Source organism: Vicia villosa, linkage group LG5 (genome assembly GCF_029867415.1).
Source record: "Vicia villosa cultivar HV-30 ecotype Madison, WI linkage group LG5, Vvil1.0, whole genome shotgun sequence".
Classification (NCBI taxonomy): Eukaryota; Viridiplantae; Streptophyta; class Magnoliopsida; order Fabales; family Fabaceae; genus Vicia; species Vicia villosa.
The window spans coordinates 146,290,583-146,307,685 of record NC_081184.1 but is presented as its reverse complement, the minus strand read 5'-3'; the positions used below and the strand labels follow the sequence as shown (position 1 = coordinate 146,307,685).

Here is a 17,103-nt window from a genome sequence, read left to right as displayed (position 1 = left end):
CTCCACCTATTATCCGACATATATTTTTGTTCCTAGAGATAACCTCAATAAAATAGGTGAGTTCCATATTCAAGAAGTTAATGCAAATTAGGTGAGATTTTGCATTTAATTGGATTTGTATTCTTGGAACTTAATTCTCATTTAGTTGGTTTTTTTGCAGTGTTCGTTCATTCATAGTTGTTTTTTTAGCTAGTTAGTTGTCACTCACACAAATTACACAGTACAATAGATGTATTGAAGCAAACTATGGTTTCTGCACTCAAATATTTGCTATTTGTATATATTGTATGTTGTCACTATCAACACTAAAAATTAACAAGTAAGCTAGAAGCTTGTCATTCACAAATCTGAAGCATGCTGTAGAGAGGGTAATTCCATATTCTGAGATATTACATAATAAATATTACAGAAACTACATACAGGCTTGAGCCATTCAAGCGGCGACTGGAATTGGAGTAGCGGGAGTAACCCGGTTTTCAGCCGGAATTTCAACAAACTCAGACAGTAGAGCGCGGAATTCATCTCCACTCAATGTCTCCTTTTCCAGAAGGACTTCAACAATCTTATCAATTGCCTCGCGGTTGCTCCTTATCTGTGCCAAGGCAATTTCATATGCTTCATCGGATAATCTCTTGACAGCAGTATCAATGTCTTCTGCGAGCTTTTCGGACATTGAGTTCCTTGCCATCATTCTCATGATAACATCGCCGCTTTGCGCTGATGAGTCCATAAGTGACCAAGGACCAATATCAGACATTCCAAATGTGACTACCATCTGCAAGAGTATCATTGACATTCATCCAATTAATTGTAGTTGTATCTAACAATACAACTCGGATTGTGCGGATAAATTGAAATCAGATTGATTATTACCTGTCTAGCTATGCCGGTGATTTGCTGCAAATCACCACCTGCGCCAGTTGTAACCTCGGGCTCACCGAAAATAACTTCTTCTGCAGCCCTACCACCTAACCCTCCAACAATTCTAGCGAATAATTGTTGTTTTGAGATCAGGGTTGGGTCATCGGAAGGAATGAACCATGTAAGACCCCGAGCTTGACCACGAGGAATTAATGTTACCTTTTGTACAGCATCATGACCGGGAGTCAAAGTTCTGCAACCGAGTACAAATAGAATATTCAAAACAACTTTATGGGGATATTTTTATGGAATAGCTTATTAATGTGGTGTAACATAAAATTGTTACCCGCAAACGGCATGCCCGACTTCATGATATGCCACTAAACTCTTGCTCTTTCCATCAGTCATTAATGTTCCTTCCATTCCAGCCACAATCCTATCGATTGAATCATCAATCTCTTTAGATGAAATCCCTGACCTTCCTCTCCGACCGGCTAATATAGCAGCTTCATTCAAGAGATTTGCAAGATCAGCTCCACTGAAACCAGGTGTTCTCATTGCAATCACTTCAAGAGAAACATCATTTTCAAACTTTTTATTGTTAGCGTGAACCTTTAGGATATCAGTCCTTCCCCTTACATCCGGAACATCAACCGATACCTGCAAAAGCATTATGTTCAGTAGTCTATAATCATTTATAAACGGATAAGCCATTCTGTAATGAAATCATACCTGTCTATCGAATCGGCCGGGTCTCAATAAAGCAGAGTCGAGAATGTCAGCTCTGTTAGTTGCAGCAACAACAATGACACCGGTATTGCCCTCAAATCCATCCATTTCTGTCAAAAGCTGGTTGAGAGTCTGTTCTCTTTCATCATTCCCTCCACCAATTCCCGTCCCTCTTTGTCTTCCAACAGCATCAATTTCATCAACAAAGACGATGCAAGGAGCATTCTCTTTAGCCTTCTTGAACAAATCACGGACACGAGAAGCACCAATACCAACAAACATCTCAACAAACTCAGAACCTGATATAGAGAAAAAGGGAACACCAGCTTCACCGGCAATAGCCTTGGCTAACAACGTCTTTCCAGTTCCTGGAGGACCAACAAGAAGAACTCCTTTTGGTATGCGAGCACCAACAGAAGTGAACCTCTCAGGCTTCTTGAGAAACTCCACAACTTCCATAAAATCCTGCTTGGCTTCATCCACCCCAGCAACATCATCAAATGTCACTCCAGTGTTAGGTTCCATTTGAAACTTGGCTTTAGATTGACCGAATTGAAGAGGAAATCCAGGCCCCCCGGGACCTCCCATTCCACCAGATCGCCTAGAGAGAAAGAACAACACACCAACGACAGCAAGAGGGAAAGCCAGATTCCCAATCAGATTAAACAAAGCCGAACCCGAATCCTCTTGGTTATTATGAGCTGCAAAATCAATGTTCTTTTCCCTCAATTTCTGAAGAAGCTCTTGACTAAGTCCCGGAAGTTGAACCCTAACACGCTGCAACCTGTTTCCTAATTCAGGAGAAACAGCCTCAACAATAGCTATGGTTCCATTCTCATACAAATCCACTTTCGTAACTCTATCCTTGTCCAAATACTCAAGAAACCTCGAATAAGACATTCTCGATGAAGAAACACCTTGTTCATCAGCAGCATAAGCTTTTCCATTTCCCAATAATGCAGGCAAACCAACACCAACATTTCCAAGCAACAATTTCAGCATCCCCCTTCTACCTTCCTGCGGACCTTGATCTAAAGTAGCCTTTACAGAAAACACTTTTGATGCCTTATTCGTCGACGAAAACCTCCAAGATGAGAATAAGTATCTTCCATTCAAGTCCTTACCAAGAGAAATTCTATTACTATGAGTGGATAAAGCATTTCCAACAAGACATGCTGATGATGCTGCCATCTATAACCAAAATATAAGGGCTTAGTCTTAGTTAACTACAACTAGTTCAATATTTAACAAGAAAAGAAATATTGAACAAACAATTATAATTGTGGTAGTAAATCAGTTTCCTATCATATAAACCTACACAGAAAATTCATTCTTTATTGTAAGAATCAAGCAATTATTGTAATTAGGGAAATAAGTCTAAATTCAATTAAAATCTACAAAGACGAGGTTTTTAGATTAAAGGGTCCATAATTAACAGCTCAAAACAACGAATAGTGAAGGAATTGATAAAATAAGAGTAAAGGAAAGTAACATGACAGAAAAGAGATGAAAAAGTACAAACCTTAAATGTGAAAGAGAAACGAGAGTGTGTGTGGAAGTTCAGAACCTCTTGGAGAAGAGGAAGGTGATGAATGAAGAATAGTAGTGAGAATGTGGATTTATGAAGGATTGGGTGTGGTTAGAGGAAGACCTACGTGGCCTAGTTTTAACGTTTGATTGGTTTCACATCGGTCCTAGATTCATGTCTTTATATTTTTTTTTCGGTTTTTCCTTGGTGGTATTATTTCCACATATGTTTACTTCAAAAACGTACAAATTAGTTTCATTTTTTTATAGACAAATATATATAAAATATGAATTATTTTAAAGCTGTTGCAAAAATAATTATTTAAAAAGAAATAAAACATTAAGATTTAATCTTATTTTATGCATAAAATATGGACTTATATCATCTCCGTCAATTTCTTCTCTCCAATTATCTCCTTCATACTTTTATCTCTTTCTTTTTTTTTTTTTTTTATCAATTTCATTAATTTTATTACACTTTCTTTTAGTGAAGAATAGAAAAGAAGGAAAGAAAATGATCATATAAAATATATAAGGAAAAATTTAAAGTCTTCTATATTCATAAGAATATTGTCTAGTAAAAGACTAACCTTTTAAAAATGTGACGGGAGCATCGAGAGATGGGAAGTAGGGCGTGTTTCAATTAGAGGAGAAAAAAGTAATAATTAGAAAAAAATATAGATTTGGTCATGAAATATGCACATTAATTATCTTCGTAGAGAAAGAAAAAGTGGAACATTTGTTATTAGAATTAAAAACTGATATAATTTATTTATGCAAATTTGGTATATAAGATTAAGAGTGTTACTTTATATAAAGTCTTTATAAGTTCCATTTTTAACTAATGTGGGATTCGGAAAAAAAATTCAATATTTTTCAATTATATATCCTTAATATCTTAAATCAAAATGCATACATGTAGGGCTTGTAAGCGAGAGGTTCAATAAGAGTCGTATATTGAGAAGAATTTGTGTAGCAAACAATCGATGAAGCTCGTGTCTTTTGTGATAGAAATTCCCTGATGGACGGTATAATGCTTTACCTGGAGGAAAATGTAAGTCTCTATGTCATGTACCAGAAGAATTGCATATGCTTCTAGCATGACTTACACGAGTAGAAGCCCTAAGACAACTTTCGTCAATGTTAATAATAGTACAAAAGAGGTTGACGGAGTTTCGTTTGACGGGTCTCTTATCTTTGAGTTCATGATGAGTTTTGCTAAAACAAGAGAAGAAGGAATTGGTCATGTTGTAAGCAGCCATGGAAAGACACTATTAAGGAATGCTTTTGTAGGCTATGCCAGTATATTTTATTGGGGGTGTTCACTCCACCCCATGTAGTGTTCACTAACTCTATGCACCTTTCGGAGAATGAAATTCGGACACACCAATTATACAACAAATCTCTTTATCAAAAAGGCACCCAAATCAAGGTAAAAAATGTATAAGGATTTCATTCTTGACTAACTCCTAGAACAATATTGTTTGTATGTTTTGATTGTGTGTGCTAAAAATATGGGTGAGTTCAAATATCAAAATCGAACAAACCACTCGAAAGTATTTTATGCATTGCCTTAGTCTTTATTTCAAAAAAATGGAGTGATCCGTATCTTAAAATCCAGACAAACCCCTTGAAAACATTATGAACTCCTTGATAATAACTAGGAAGAAATTTTCATATCATTTTACAATCATACATTATTCACACAATAAATCATATACATAAGTCAGTCATAACAAAGATCAATTTTTTATAACTCATTCGTAAACTATACACCAATCATTCATAAAATACAACTATCCATACAAAATTTCAAATTGTTTAAAAAATACAAATAAAAATACAACTATTGTAATGCCTATGTTCCTCTATTGCCTCCTATATTGTAATGCACGTTGTGCCTCTGTTAAGATTGCTTATATGGTGACCCTCTCATGAGTGCCTTCATGAAACTCTTCTATAGTTATGGCTTATCTCCAAATAGTAACAATACAATAACATATCAACAATGCATCCACACCATGGTTCGCTCTCGTATGTTTCTCTTTTAGTAACTCCTGATAAGTTGGCCTAATGGGATCTCCTTCTGGAACTAGAGTCATGTAAGGATGTGACACTCTATAAAACCATTGAATGTAATTGTATATTGTACTCCATGAACAAGGAGCCGACACATTGCATACATCCTCTAGCACCATATGCTCATAGTAGTTTGTAAATATCGAATCAACTTCTCTACAAAGCATAATGGCAAGAGCAGTAATTGTGAGGTCTCTATGCATACCTTGTAAATACCCAAACTATCACGATACTCACTCAGGTAGATGCGGGTACATAAATCCAGACCCCCAAGGCAGTTATCTAAAGTACTAAAATATCACCTTCGATGGTTGTGTCTGACGATTCTCACTGTACAGCTTGAAGCAAATATCATCCGCCAAGATGCGGTTAATAGAAAGCATGTACAACTCATTCATCGGATTACCTTTGAGTGAGATAATTGAGCATATACGTGAAAAATCCTCATAGTATTCGAAGCACTCCCAACCAATGATACCTAAAAAATATTGGAGGATCCATGTCTAAAAATGGTTCTGATGAAATATTAGAAAGTATATAGCACAAGTATTGTGAAATTAATATCAGTAAAAGTGTAAATAAATTACCTGAAATAAATAATGGTTTCCTACCATATATATTGTCTTTCATAAACTACCTTCAGCTAACTTAGATTAGAGGTAAACCAAACAAGATACTCCCCCAATTGTACTCATAAGTCCTCTCAAAATTCGTGAAGTATTAAATATAGACAACATCGACATAGGTCACACTTTTGTTCATGAATATGCTCGTGCCAACTAATATCATGAAGTATATCCTCAATCCTCACACTCATTGATAGGAAACTTATGGCACATCACCTGCAACATCCACAACAACATTCAGGTGGTTAATATCATTTATCGATAAAAATGAGAATCTAACATGACATCCCATTATGTCTTCTTTCTCCCTATGGGTTTTAGCGAGATCAGCTATAAATTATGTCACCATCAGGTCAAAGGCCTTATGTCTACTAATTCTAGAATGAACCAATAATCTTCCATTGATCGAAAGATGTTTGAGGCATGATACATCATCAAGGGAGGTAGTTATCTCATTGATTGGAAGATTAACTAACGTATATATATGTCATCCCTTAACAATATAAGCATATCATGTCCTACCGAAGTCCTTCAGCCCAGATAGCTCAAAGACTTCCTGAAACCATGGCTCAACAGGTTGCAACATCTTTGATATTTCCATACCATGGTTTATACATTTCAACATGTCACAGTACTGCAAAAATAAACACATCAACATCTTACAGTTCAATTAGTATAAAACAAATGTTTAAAAGTGTAATTAAACATGTATGCTACCTATCCATCCCAAACGTGAATTGCAACATGATGTGCATATAGAGGAAGTACTAAAGTGTTTTTGGAACCTATTGAAACACTAACCGCGTGGTAGGATCAGGTTCAGTTGCAGGATGTTGATCATGCACATGTTCATCAACATGAATGAGAGCAGCTGAAGCTTCGACAATTCTCCAAGTGGTGTTTAGCTTTCTCCTGTGCATTGAAGCATGTTGGGTCACTCGACCATGTGTGTATTTGTGCTGTCTGTTAGCCATTTTTTCTATTGTAAAAAAGAAAAGGCATATCAAAATCAAAGAAGTGGAAACAATGTATTAGTAAACAGAATTAAAAAACATAATGAAAATTAGAGAAATTAATGTTTTGTTATCTATACAAAGGGTCGGTATTTTAAAATCCAAATGTCTCAAATTAAACACACTAGAGAACCAATTCATATGCATGTACCCTAACCAACAAATGTCTCAAATTAATACAAAATATTAGTAAGACAAAAAAATCGTCCATTTCTATTGGATTTACCATAATATAGTATAACTATAACATATTAAGAAACTTTATGCATCACAATTTTTTTTAAAAAAATGTACTTACTAAAAGTTACAATGAGATTGCCTTATGTTTGTAGAGATGTTTGATGTGTTTAGGGTATTTAGACAACATGTAAGGCTTGCTCACCCAGAGTGGTGAGAAGCTATGTATGTGTTTTTCGTGAGAAATTAGAGATATCTTTTTCAGTCCTGAGATTAAGTTATTTATAAAGATTTCTGTGGGCCTGGGTCAAGGAGTGGTGTCCCACTCCATTGCTAGATACGTCGGGAGGAAGAAATATCCGGTTCCTTAAATCCTGGAAGAGATGGCTATCCTTCCTAACTTCCTCTTTGACTTCGTTTTAGTGGGACACGTCATTTCCAACGTTCGAGGAGAAGTGGGTAATGGGGCTGGTTCAGACGGGTGAATCCCATTTTGGCGACCTAGTTAAAATATCCAAACAACCATAATGCCCACTTCGAGAGGCCTAAGGCTTCGTGGGGCAGCTCGCCCCTGTCAATGTGTTGGCCTTTAATATCTCTTTGGTGTATTATCCTCTCCAACAACCCAATAAAATTATAACGGTACATCAAGGACATGTGAAACATACAAAACGTGAGAAATGAATATGCTTAGCTTGAATGGAGAAGAGTAGAAATTGACTAAGATCATAAGTTTGAACGTACAGGAGTAGAATTTGAGAGAATGATCGGAACTATGTTAAAACATAAGTACACTCTAATGAAAGCTATGTTTCACTATGTTTTTTTTATTGGTTTCAAATGGAAGGGAAAGTAGAGGGAAAGATCGGACGTGAGTGCTTAAATTAAAACGTCAGGATTTTGAAAGTCGTATTTTAAAATTCCATCATATTTCTAACTTTGATTCGGCCTTAGTTAAGTGGTCGAGTTTATTGTGATGTGTTAGGGTGCATTCGAATTCCAAAATTTATAATTTTTTTACTTGTATTTGATGTGTGTTTTTGTAGCTTCTGTGGACACAGAGATTAATATAAATTTTGGCCGTTCCGCACTAAATGTAAAGGTGGGGTGGGCTTAAAAGCCCAACTTCCTGTTACTTTTGACTAAACTCCAGTTTTCGGAGGGAGCAAGTAAAATAATATTGAGTATTGACGAATGACAGTACCACACAGTGCAGTATGAGCCACGGCGAATAGAAGAAAAAATGGAAATGTTTGATTTTACATTGGTAAATAAATGGCCAATAAAAAATATGATACATGTACATCACTTAAGCAACAAAAAAACAAATCATTAATAGAAAAAAAAAAGGTTAAAAACAAAAACCAAAAAAGCCAATCAGAAACGGATTGGAGAAGATACAGATAATTAGATATATTGATACATGTGAATGATGAGTGGCATACATAAAATTTATCTTCAGACGCCTGTATGGGACTGAGAACTTCCTCATTGCAGATTAAGTCGCGACAAAGCAGCACAAACAGGGTGAAACTAGAACGTAATTTCACAAGGTGCGTGAAATGTTCGTCCTCGACATATAGGTTCCAGGTTTTCGCCCGCATATGAACAGAGTGGTGACACTTCAACACCTGAACAAAAAGCAACCAGTTTCATGTAAGGCAAGGAATAGTTAGATTAGATGATAATTTTCATAATGAAGAGTATATGTAAGAGCCTTGTGCCGTGGCTTTGATCACTACATAGACGCAACACCTGGCCCATAATTATAATTACTTTATGGAAGAATAGAGGGGGAACTTACCTGTTGCATATAAGGGCACTGAATGTGTTAAAAAGCCACCTGCAGCAACTACCCAGCGAGTATGGAGTCGAAAAAGAAGCATTTTAGCAGTATCTGGAGTGTCATAATTGGATCCATTTGCATTTTTTACAGGCGCAAATTCCTCATCCCGTAATACCTGAAATGGATGCATAAAAGAGACAATAAGAGTGGCATCCTTAAACAAGCATATCATCAGGAAAGAAACTGCACAAATTCACGTAAAAGTTAAAATTATAGTCACCTCAAAAAGTGCAGTGGTAGGAGCATATGGAAATGCATCAAATATAAACTGTTCAAGTTTTAATCCCATAGTATATCCATGTACGGAAGGGATTTTCTTCTCGGCAAGGTGGTAACTGTGTATAGAATCGATGCATGTATCAGTATCTACAAAACACCTAAAAGTGGTATCAAGATTCAAGACCATTTTTTACTATATTCCTATTAAAACTACATTGCTATTAAGACCAACTGCTAATAAATCTGACATCTTTCGGCACGAAAAGAACTTTGATTAATCTCCGCAGGAAGCCCATTTCATCTGATTAACTAGAGATGCAGCTGAATTTTTTTTACTATAGCAATATCACAATGTTTTTTAGTTTGAATTTGGTTATAAGACATTAAGACAACAAGATTGCATATCCAGCAATAAATTAATTTCTTGACACTTGGAAGTCGGATAGCAATGAGAATTGAGAAACAAGACACGTACATGCTGTCCTTTTCAAGTCCATTTGCAACTTGGTTTAGAAAATCCAAAGTAAACATGTGTAAGCAAACCTGAAATCAAAGAGTTAATAAGAAATCTGGAAGATAACTTACAATGCATCCGGCAAAACTGATAATCAACTTTCAAATACAGAGCAAAAAAATGTTATCATGGTTATACAAACTCAATGCCGATGCTAATAAGTTATACATAATTACCAATCATAGAAAATAGCTTGTTTGTCCCATGAATGGGGTCAGTCAAATAGGTTGATTCACACCATCAAAACATGCAATCTGATCTCTGAATTTAGGTTTTGGTTTATAACACAAATTGAGTTATGACCCATGAAATATTAGGACGGGATTGGCAACCACGTTGATGGATAGATAAAGAAGACCAAAAGAAGTAATAGTTGTTTCAGTTTTTTTTGTGCTGAACCTGAAGGCATTATGTAAGATAACAATAAGCAAATTAGATCACCCTAAGATTTTCATAGTTTCTAACTCTTTAACTGGTAATATATGACAGAACCAAAGCTCCTGTTTGGATTCCAGCGTGCCACTATCAACAGTTGATACCCATGAAGCAAGGACACACACGGATGCCGGACACGACACTGACAGTCGACAGCGTAATAATTTGAGAAAATGAATAAATTGAACGTAATCATAATTGTCGATGCTACACAGGGTTGATACTTGGTTTCCATTTAATTAAGAGGGTGCTAACTCTTTAACGGCTACCTTTTCGTTTTATAAGACCATGCCTAAATTCAAGGGAAATGATCCTCAAGTCTCACAGAAATAAGTTTAGAAAGCAGAAGACGTGAGATTATAAAGAAAAAGAGCAGACTAACATTGCTCCAACAAAAACGAAGACGGCCAGTTGCTTGATTGACCGCGGAAGCTAGTGATGAGTCCAACTCGCTGTATTCAACTACGGTGAGAGGACCACCTTTACCTCTCTGTACAAACACCCCAACCTTTTCTTGGGGATATGCCTGTCATATAACAACCAAATTAATAAATTAATAAACTAGCACAAAATATATTGAACTTTTTATCAACAAAAACCATACTAAGCATACAACAAATATTATAGACCCTAAACGAAATAACAATGACCAAAAGGAGTCACATTTGCAAGGAATAAAAACATTTTAAACCTTAAATTAAGTAATAGATGCTGACCTTGTTTTTTAGACTTTTAGATTAGAAAGATCATTTTACTTGTAATGATCAAAAAAATAAAGGTAATGGATATCTAGTCCTCTCGAATTCAAATATACACAACAAAGATGACCAAGTGACTAGTCAGGAGGGACTTAATCGATCTGTTACCTTGCGAACGACTTTTGCTGCAGCAGCGACACCCTTATCAATGAAGTAACCTAAAAAAGATGGATCAGCAACTCGAACCTGGTTCATAAGTCCAAGTCAATACATACTTCTTTAAATAAGAAGTAAGAAATGACCAAGAAAAAAATTGATTCAACAGTTAAAAACGGAATCAAAGAAAATTCACCAGTGCATTGTCTACTCCATAGCAATCAATATATTTAATTCCTTTTGAGGCCATGTCCTCCAATAATTTGGTAGACTTCAGAGCTGAAAACACAACAAAAAAAAAAAAGACTTCAAATAGATCCAATTTTATCCAACCTGGATCATATATTGTAATAGAGGGCACGTAAAGGTACCTGAATACACTCCACCGTTCCCATCAGGAGCTTTTGCTACCTGGATTTAAAAGCATTAATTAGTAATCCACCAGACAGAACTCAAATAGGGTCATAAAACAAAGGACTACAAGGTTCAAATGTAGCAATACAGACATGAAATTAGATAGGCAAAGCTGTAAGTTGTGAATAAAGAATCTCATCCTTAAGTGCTAATTCCAAATTAGATTATAGAAGCTTTATACGACTGAAAATAATTGAAAAAAAATAGGAGGGTAGAGGAAGAAAACAAATTTTTTTTTTTGCAGTTTAATTTCTTACTATTTTTATGATTTAAATGTCTGAACAAGTGATATGGGCTGCTTTTTTATTGTAAAAAAAACAAAAGTGGACTCTAAGAAGAGCCTAGAATGGCCCGGCCCTAAACATTTCAAGCTATTGATGAACAAATTTGCTTTTTCCAACCAGAAATTCCTGGTTTTGAATGGTTGCTTTCTTTTAAAACCCAATTTTTAAAACAATCCAACAAATGAAAATATTCCCGGGACCAAATAATTTTTGTACCAATGGAAGTATTTATTGAATTGAAGGACAGCGGAATTTTTGTGCCAATGGAAGTATTTATTGAATTGAAGGACAACGGAATTTTTGTGACAATGGAAGTAGTTATTGAATTGAAGGACAACGATTACGCCCGGAAACATAAATAGTTAAAACATAAGAAGTAAAGTTGAAAGAACAAGAAATAAGTACAATGTTAGTAATAGGCTCCTATCACTAGGGATTGTGTTAGTAATAAGAAGCCTCCTATCACTAGGACTGAAGTTACAAAGAAGCATAGAAATCAAATCAATGGTGGGGCGGAAGTTATACAATATTAGCAGGCAGTTTATTTTATTACTATTACTATTAAGTGTTGTGTATGCAGTAACTGACATGTAACTCTGCCTGTAGGGAGTCAGAAACTACTGTAGGAACTAAGAACTTACAATAATAATAATATAGGCTGAAAGAGAAAAGAGAGGACATTGGGTATTTTGTATGTTGGCTGATTTTGAAAGCGTTAGTTTTTAACAGGTATTATAGCCTCTGATCAAATAGTCAAATGTTTCATCCTAGCCGTCCCTATTTTTCAAAATATATAAATAAAACAGAACTTCCGCACAAGGCAAGATGGATTTGAGCATTGTCCATGCTTCAGTTCTAGGGCTCTTGGCCTGGTAAGGGTCATTTTTAGCTATAATGTATAAACCCATTCATAAATTTCATTTAAAAGCTTAAGCTTTTGGAAAAGTTGTTTCCTAGCGAAAGCTAATTTCTCATATTTCTTTGATCCGCCATTCTTCTCTTATAAAATTTCTTCTTTCATAGACTAAAAACTGAAACGAATGAGCCCCATGCCTAGTTGGTTGCACAACAGAAGTATTGGTAAACAAATTCTACTAAATAAATCACCATTTGATTGTATGTAAGTAGTATATCATTATTAGTCAGCTCTCGAATGCTGAACTATGTTTAGCATTGAGAGAGTTAATATCTGTAGTTATCAATGACTGGAATTTCAGAAATTCTCTATCCTGTGCACTATTTCCCAAAACCCTCTGTTTTCTAATAAATCTAATTACGTATTAGTTTACACAAATTTAAAAAAGAAAATAATGAGAAGAAAACATTTTTGGCTTAAGCTCAGTAAAATAAGGAGACCATACCCTATACGGAGTCTCCAAAATAATTCTACCATCCTTCGAAACACACGGGATGGTCCCTTGCTGGAAAAAGGTAACCTATATAACAAAGAGGTGACCCAAAAGTCAGCAAACCATTATAAAATAAGTACTACTAACACAAGAAAAATAATTGCAGACATATTACCTGTTCTGCTTCAAGACCAAAAAATTTATGACTTTCAAAGAATTTACGCGTTGCCTCATCAGTGAATGGACTAGTCATTATGTACCAGTGTATTTGCACCGAAGAAGTAGAACCTGCAATAGACAAACAGATGAGGATGATACAGAGAATAATGCATGAACAAACTGAACCAACATAAATGAGACTTACTCTCATTTGTAGCTTGAGCAGCTAATCTCTGCACACACAAAATCTTCTCGGCTTGGAGTTGAAAAAGTGATTTTCCAGATGGAAGTCCAATATCTAAAATAAAATATGAAAGCATACAATTAAAAGATATATTTCATGATTTACTCTCGGAACACCTTATAATGATAGAAATATCTCATGTAGATATGATTTCAGAAAAAAGGAAGACTTGTGCAAATGTCAAAGGAATGCATACTATTTAAAATTTAGAAGAAACTTTGGCAAGACAAAAGGTAAAGAAAATTCAAGCAGATTAGAGAAAACTCATCTAGTGCTCATTTAGAATCAGTAAAAATGTCAATAAACCTAGGATCAGAAATATTCAAATGCCTTCTATCTATACATGCAAATATTGACTGGCTTGTAACCAGGTGCAGACCCAGAATGAAATGGTAGGAAGGGCCATAAGCAAAAATAAACGTATCTCTCATCCTATGAAAACTCTTTTCAAGTTAAGCAAAAATAAAGTCATTTAAATATGATTCCTGAAATTGAGGGAAGAAAATACTATAGTGATTAGAACTAAATTTATAAAAGCAATCGATAACTATTATTGTAATTTTGCACTTCATTCATTATATATTTAAAGAATTATTTTATATTGGATAAGGCGGCCACAGCACAATCTATATCCTTTATGAAATCTATCCAAGGATACCTGTAAATTTATGCAGCAAAAGGGAAAAACTGGCAGGGGCCTTTGCTGCTGTAGCCAACAATATAGGTTCACCCCTGCTTGCAACCCATTCATGCCTAAACATTCAACGACTATCTTTATGATTTACAAATTCTGTTTTCTTTCTACCAAGGACTTGAATTAAAAAATGCATATATAAATAGAAACTTAGTTTGTTTTCATTTCTTTCAAAGTTGTAGTCTTCCCAAAATTGTTTGTTTGGAAGAAGCATCTACCAAAGTTTTCAGTAAGAATGTACCAAGAAGGGGTGAGTACATCAATAGATAGTAAGCTATAAACACCACAAAAACCCGTAAAAATGTAAAAATTAAGAAAATAAGAACAAAACACACTTCACAATTTTGTAGAAGTAGAAAACAAATTAACCTAAGGCCCAGAATCATGCATCAGATATCAAATGATGAATACAATGAGTAGTGAATAGCGATAAGTATTGTACTTTGTTGAGAGCTTAAACAGACATAATTGTTTTAACACTACAAAAATTTAAGAATTTCCTCGAAGTTAGTAGTAAACAGAAACACATGCCAACAGAAGAAAGTCAGAAATTCAACGCTTGAAAAATTTGCTTTCCATATCAAGTGAGAATACTCACTGAAACATCCTTTTGGATCTGAACTTCCAAGCCTAGTCCCCTGCATTTATAGTTTTCAGATATTCTCAAGTCAGCCAAACAGGCAAACAATTGAAACTTAAAAGTTAAGATCAGAGACTGAATGGAACATAAAATAGCCCATGTGCATCAAGTCTACTTAGAATGTAGTGCTACATAACTAACATTCCTAGGTTAAAGGCATAAATAGATAGGTTTATGGATAGATAGATAGATCCATTCCTCTTTTCCATACATATAAATTCGAGAAGTGAGATGAATTTATTCATGAGTTTAGTATTTAAAGTGATTTTTAATTTAGTAGCATGAGATTTTCTTATGAGTAGTAGGCTGAACTTAGATGAGATATCTACTTTGGTTAAGAAAACAAAAGTGTAATATGCAATGAAAAAATGTAAAAATTATTTGATACTTATTTTTGTAATCATAAAAAAATTTACTATAGTATATTTGTATTCATCAGTATATTTAAACCTTGTAAGCAAAAACATATCATAAATTACCCTATCAACTTGGTTCAGACAGTGCCTCTGTATTGACCCAAAATATGTTATTTGAATGAACACATTCTCAAAGTGATAACACTCGATTGACCCCAATTTGTATTGTAAAAAAAGTGATGAAACTGACATTAATTTTACTTAGAAGAAAAGGCAACGCCATTGCCAATTAAGACTTTGAAAGGATGGTAAAAAGGGCAATGGTAAAGCAAGACTCAAAATGTAGTCTTGATGTGGGAGACTAAGAAACAAAATTGTCTTTTGAAGCCTTCAAGTTAAATGATCAGCTATATTAATACTAGTATATTACTATTAACAAATTAATAATATTAAAATAATAACAATATCAACGTTGATGACATTTATACTCTATTTGCTGTTTGATTAGAATCCAAGGAGATAAAAGAGACTAGGGGTAACCCCATAATATAAAGCAACTTTATTGAGTATATATCGTACTTAATCATTACAATAAACCAAGGGCCAATGCTTTATAGTTTATATCATACTAAATTACTAATAGTAGCATATGATAACATTTGAATGCAGATTATTACACCCTTTTTTTATGATTAAAAAAAAAGCATCTGCTTTTACACTCTCACATCTTTTCAGCCAATGATGTTGCTTTTTAGGGACAATAAAAATGGAAAACTCCCGAATTCTAACTTGCCCCTATAGAGTAAAGACCCAAAAAGTGTAGAATTATAACAAAATAATGCCTATAGAGGAAAAAAAGAGCAATCATATTGTTGTTATCTTTATTATTGTTCTCGGCACATACACAATGCGCCTACTAATAAAGGTTACATAAAGATAAAACTAAGCCAAAAAGCACCATTACATGAATAGTTAGTGGCATAGAAAAATAATATTATTAAAATATCTGATTAATATTATCATATTTTAAATTTAAAAAAGCATGTTTATGAATATTTGTTAATCTTCATCAGAATACCTGGCCACCGGATAAAAGCAAAACAGCTAACTTGCCGTCTGAAATAGCCTTCAACCCCATTTTCCACCATTTTTCTCGTTGCTCTTGACTTCGCTCTTCCACCTTTGAAACATTGCTCTCCGGCACAGGTTCAATGGCAGCTGCCGGCAGAGCTGGGAAAAAAAACCAACTATCAATCGCACAGCACAAAACAAAATCAATAACATGCAACAATTCGACTATAAGAATCAAAATCAAAACCTTGAGATCGCAATGAACACCTAATAATCCGGTCAATTCTCGAAAGATCTAAACTCTGCAAAAACAGAACGAAATTCCAAAACCGTAAATTAAGAACGAAATTGAGATGCAAATCTAATACTTCGAATTGAATTTGTTATTATGGATCGCGGTGAATTTACCTCAATCTCCTTGACGAGAAAATCGCGTTCCTCGTGAGAAATCTCATCCCAGAGAGCCAAAACGTCTTCCTGACCGTAGTCTTTGAGTCTCTCGAGAAGTGCTCGAGGCGGCGGCGGCGGAGAAGCGACGCTGTTGCTTTCAGTTCCCACCGACGACGGTTCTCTCATTTCCGTTTCTCTCTCTGATTTCAGATCTCGAAATATTGTAACTGATTGAGTTTGAGTGTTGTTGGTGTTAAATTGTTAATTGTATAGTTAGTTGGTTATGGTGACAGGGGAACTGTGGCGAAGAAGACAAGAATCGAATCAGTAACCACCACCCTCCTTCCTTCTTTCACATCCAATTACCAAATTGCCCCTCTCTCACTCCTATCCCACTCTGGATAGCAATGCTATATTGCTAATTTGCTGTCATCATAAAAAAGAGAGGGAAAAAATTAATTCAATACAGTTGTCTAATCTAATCCACTTGAGTATTACTAATACTGTTTACCGCTAATTAATTAGTGGTTAGAAAGTTACTTTAGTTGATTCTTTTGACTGTATGAAATAGTAGTAGTTAAAAAGTTGACTATTTCATTGGATAGAATTGGAGTGCATGTTA

The 17,103-nt window shown here is 34.9% G+C and overlaps 2 protein-coding genes across 2 annotated transcripts; both read right to left on the bottom strand.

Annotated features, from left to right (window-relative positions):
- Positions 1–250: 250 nt before the first annotated feature.
- LOC131603039 (ATP-dependent zinc metalloprotease FTSH 2, chloroplastic) lies at positions 251–3,270 on the bottom strand. The gene is made up of 5 exons (XM_058875280.1): positions 3,113–3,270; positions 1,594–2,781; positions 1,208–1,521; positions 874–1,114; positions 251–775 (listed from the first exon to the last, which is right to left on the bottom strand). The coding sequence occupies exons 2-5, from the start codon at positions 2,779–2,781 to the stop codon at positions 434–436; spliced, it is 2,085 nt and encodes a 694-aa protein (XP_058731263.1). The 5' UTR covers positions 3,113–3,270; the 3' UTR covers positions 251–433.
- Positions 3,271–8,244: 4,974 nt separating this feature from the next.
- LOC131603038 (UDP-N-acetylglucosamine diphosphorylase 1-like) lies at positions 8,245–16,881 on the bottom strand. The gene is made up of 15 exons (XM_058875279.1): positions 16,500–16,881; positions 16,339–16,393; positions 16,099–16,250; positions 14,623–14,662; positions 13,292–13,384; positions 13,103–13,215; positions 12,940–13,014; positions 11,252–11,291; positions 11,077–11,159; positions 10,893–10,970; positions 10,409–10,552; positions 9,553–9,620; positions 9,079–9,193; positions 8,817–8,973; positions 8,245–8,643 (listed from the first exon to the last, which is right to left on the bottom strand). Exons 1-15 carry the CDS (start codon positions 16,665–16,667, stop codon positions 8,546–8,548), a joined length of 1,479 nt encoding a protein of 492 aa, XP_058731262.1. The 5' UTR covers positions 16,668–16,881; the 3' UTR covers positions 8,245–8,545.
- Positions 16,882–17,103: the final 222 nt, after the last annotated feature.

What these genes read in the sequence shown, in the direction of transcription:
- LOC131603039 (XM_058875280.1), bottom strand. Translation starts at nt 2,781, where the DNA reads ATGGCAGCATCATCAGCATGTCTTGTTGGAAATGCTTTATCCACTCAT. An exon ending in GTCGGGCATGCCGTTTGCGG is followed by an intron (nt 1,115 to 1,207) that starts GTAACAATTTTA and finishes ACTCGGTTGCAG; the next exon opens with AACTTTGACTCCCGGTCATG. An exon ending in TCACCGGCATAGCTAGACAG is followed by an intron (nt 776 to 873) that starts GTAATAATCAAT and finishes ATACTCTTGCAG; the next exon opens with ATGGTAGTCACATTTGGAAT.
- LOC131603038 (XM_058875279.1), bottom strand. Translation starts at nt 16,667, where the DNA reads ATGAGAGAACCGTCGTCGGTGGGAACTGAAAGCAACAGCGTCGCTTCT. An exon ending in GTGTTCATTGCGATCTCAAG is followed by an intron (nt 16,251 to 16,338) that starts GTTTTGATTTTG and finishes TTTTTTTCCCAG; the next exon opens with CTCTGCCGGCAGCTGCCATT. An exon ending in TGCTTTTATCCGGTGGCCAG is followed by an intron (nt 14,663 to 16,098) that starts GTATTCTGATGA and finishes CTATAAATGCAG; the next exon opens with GGGACTAGGCTTGGAAGTTC.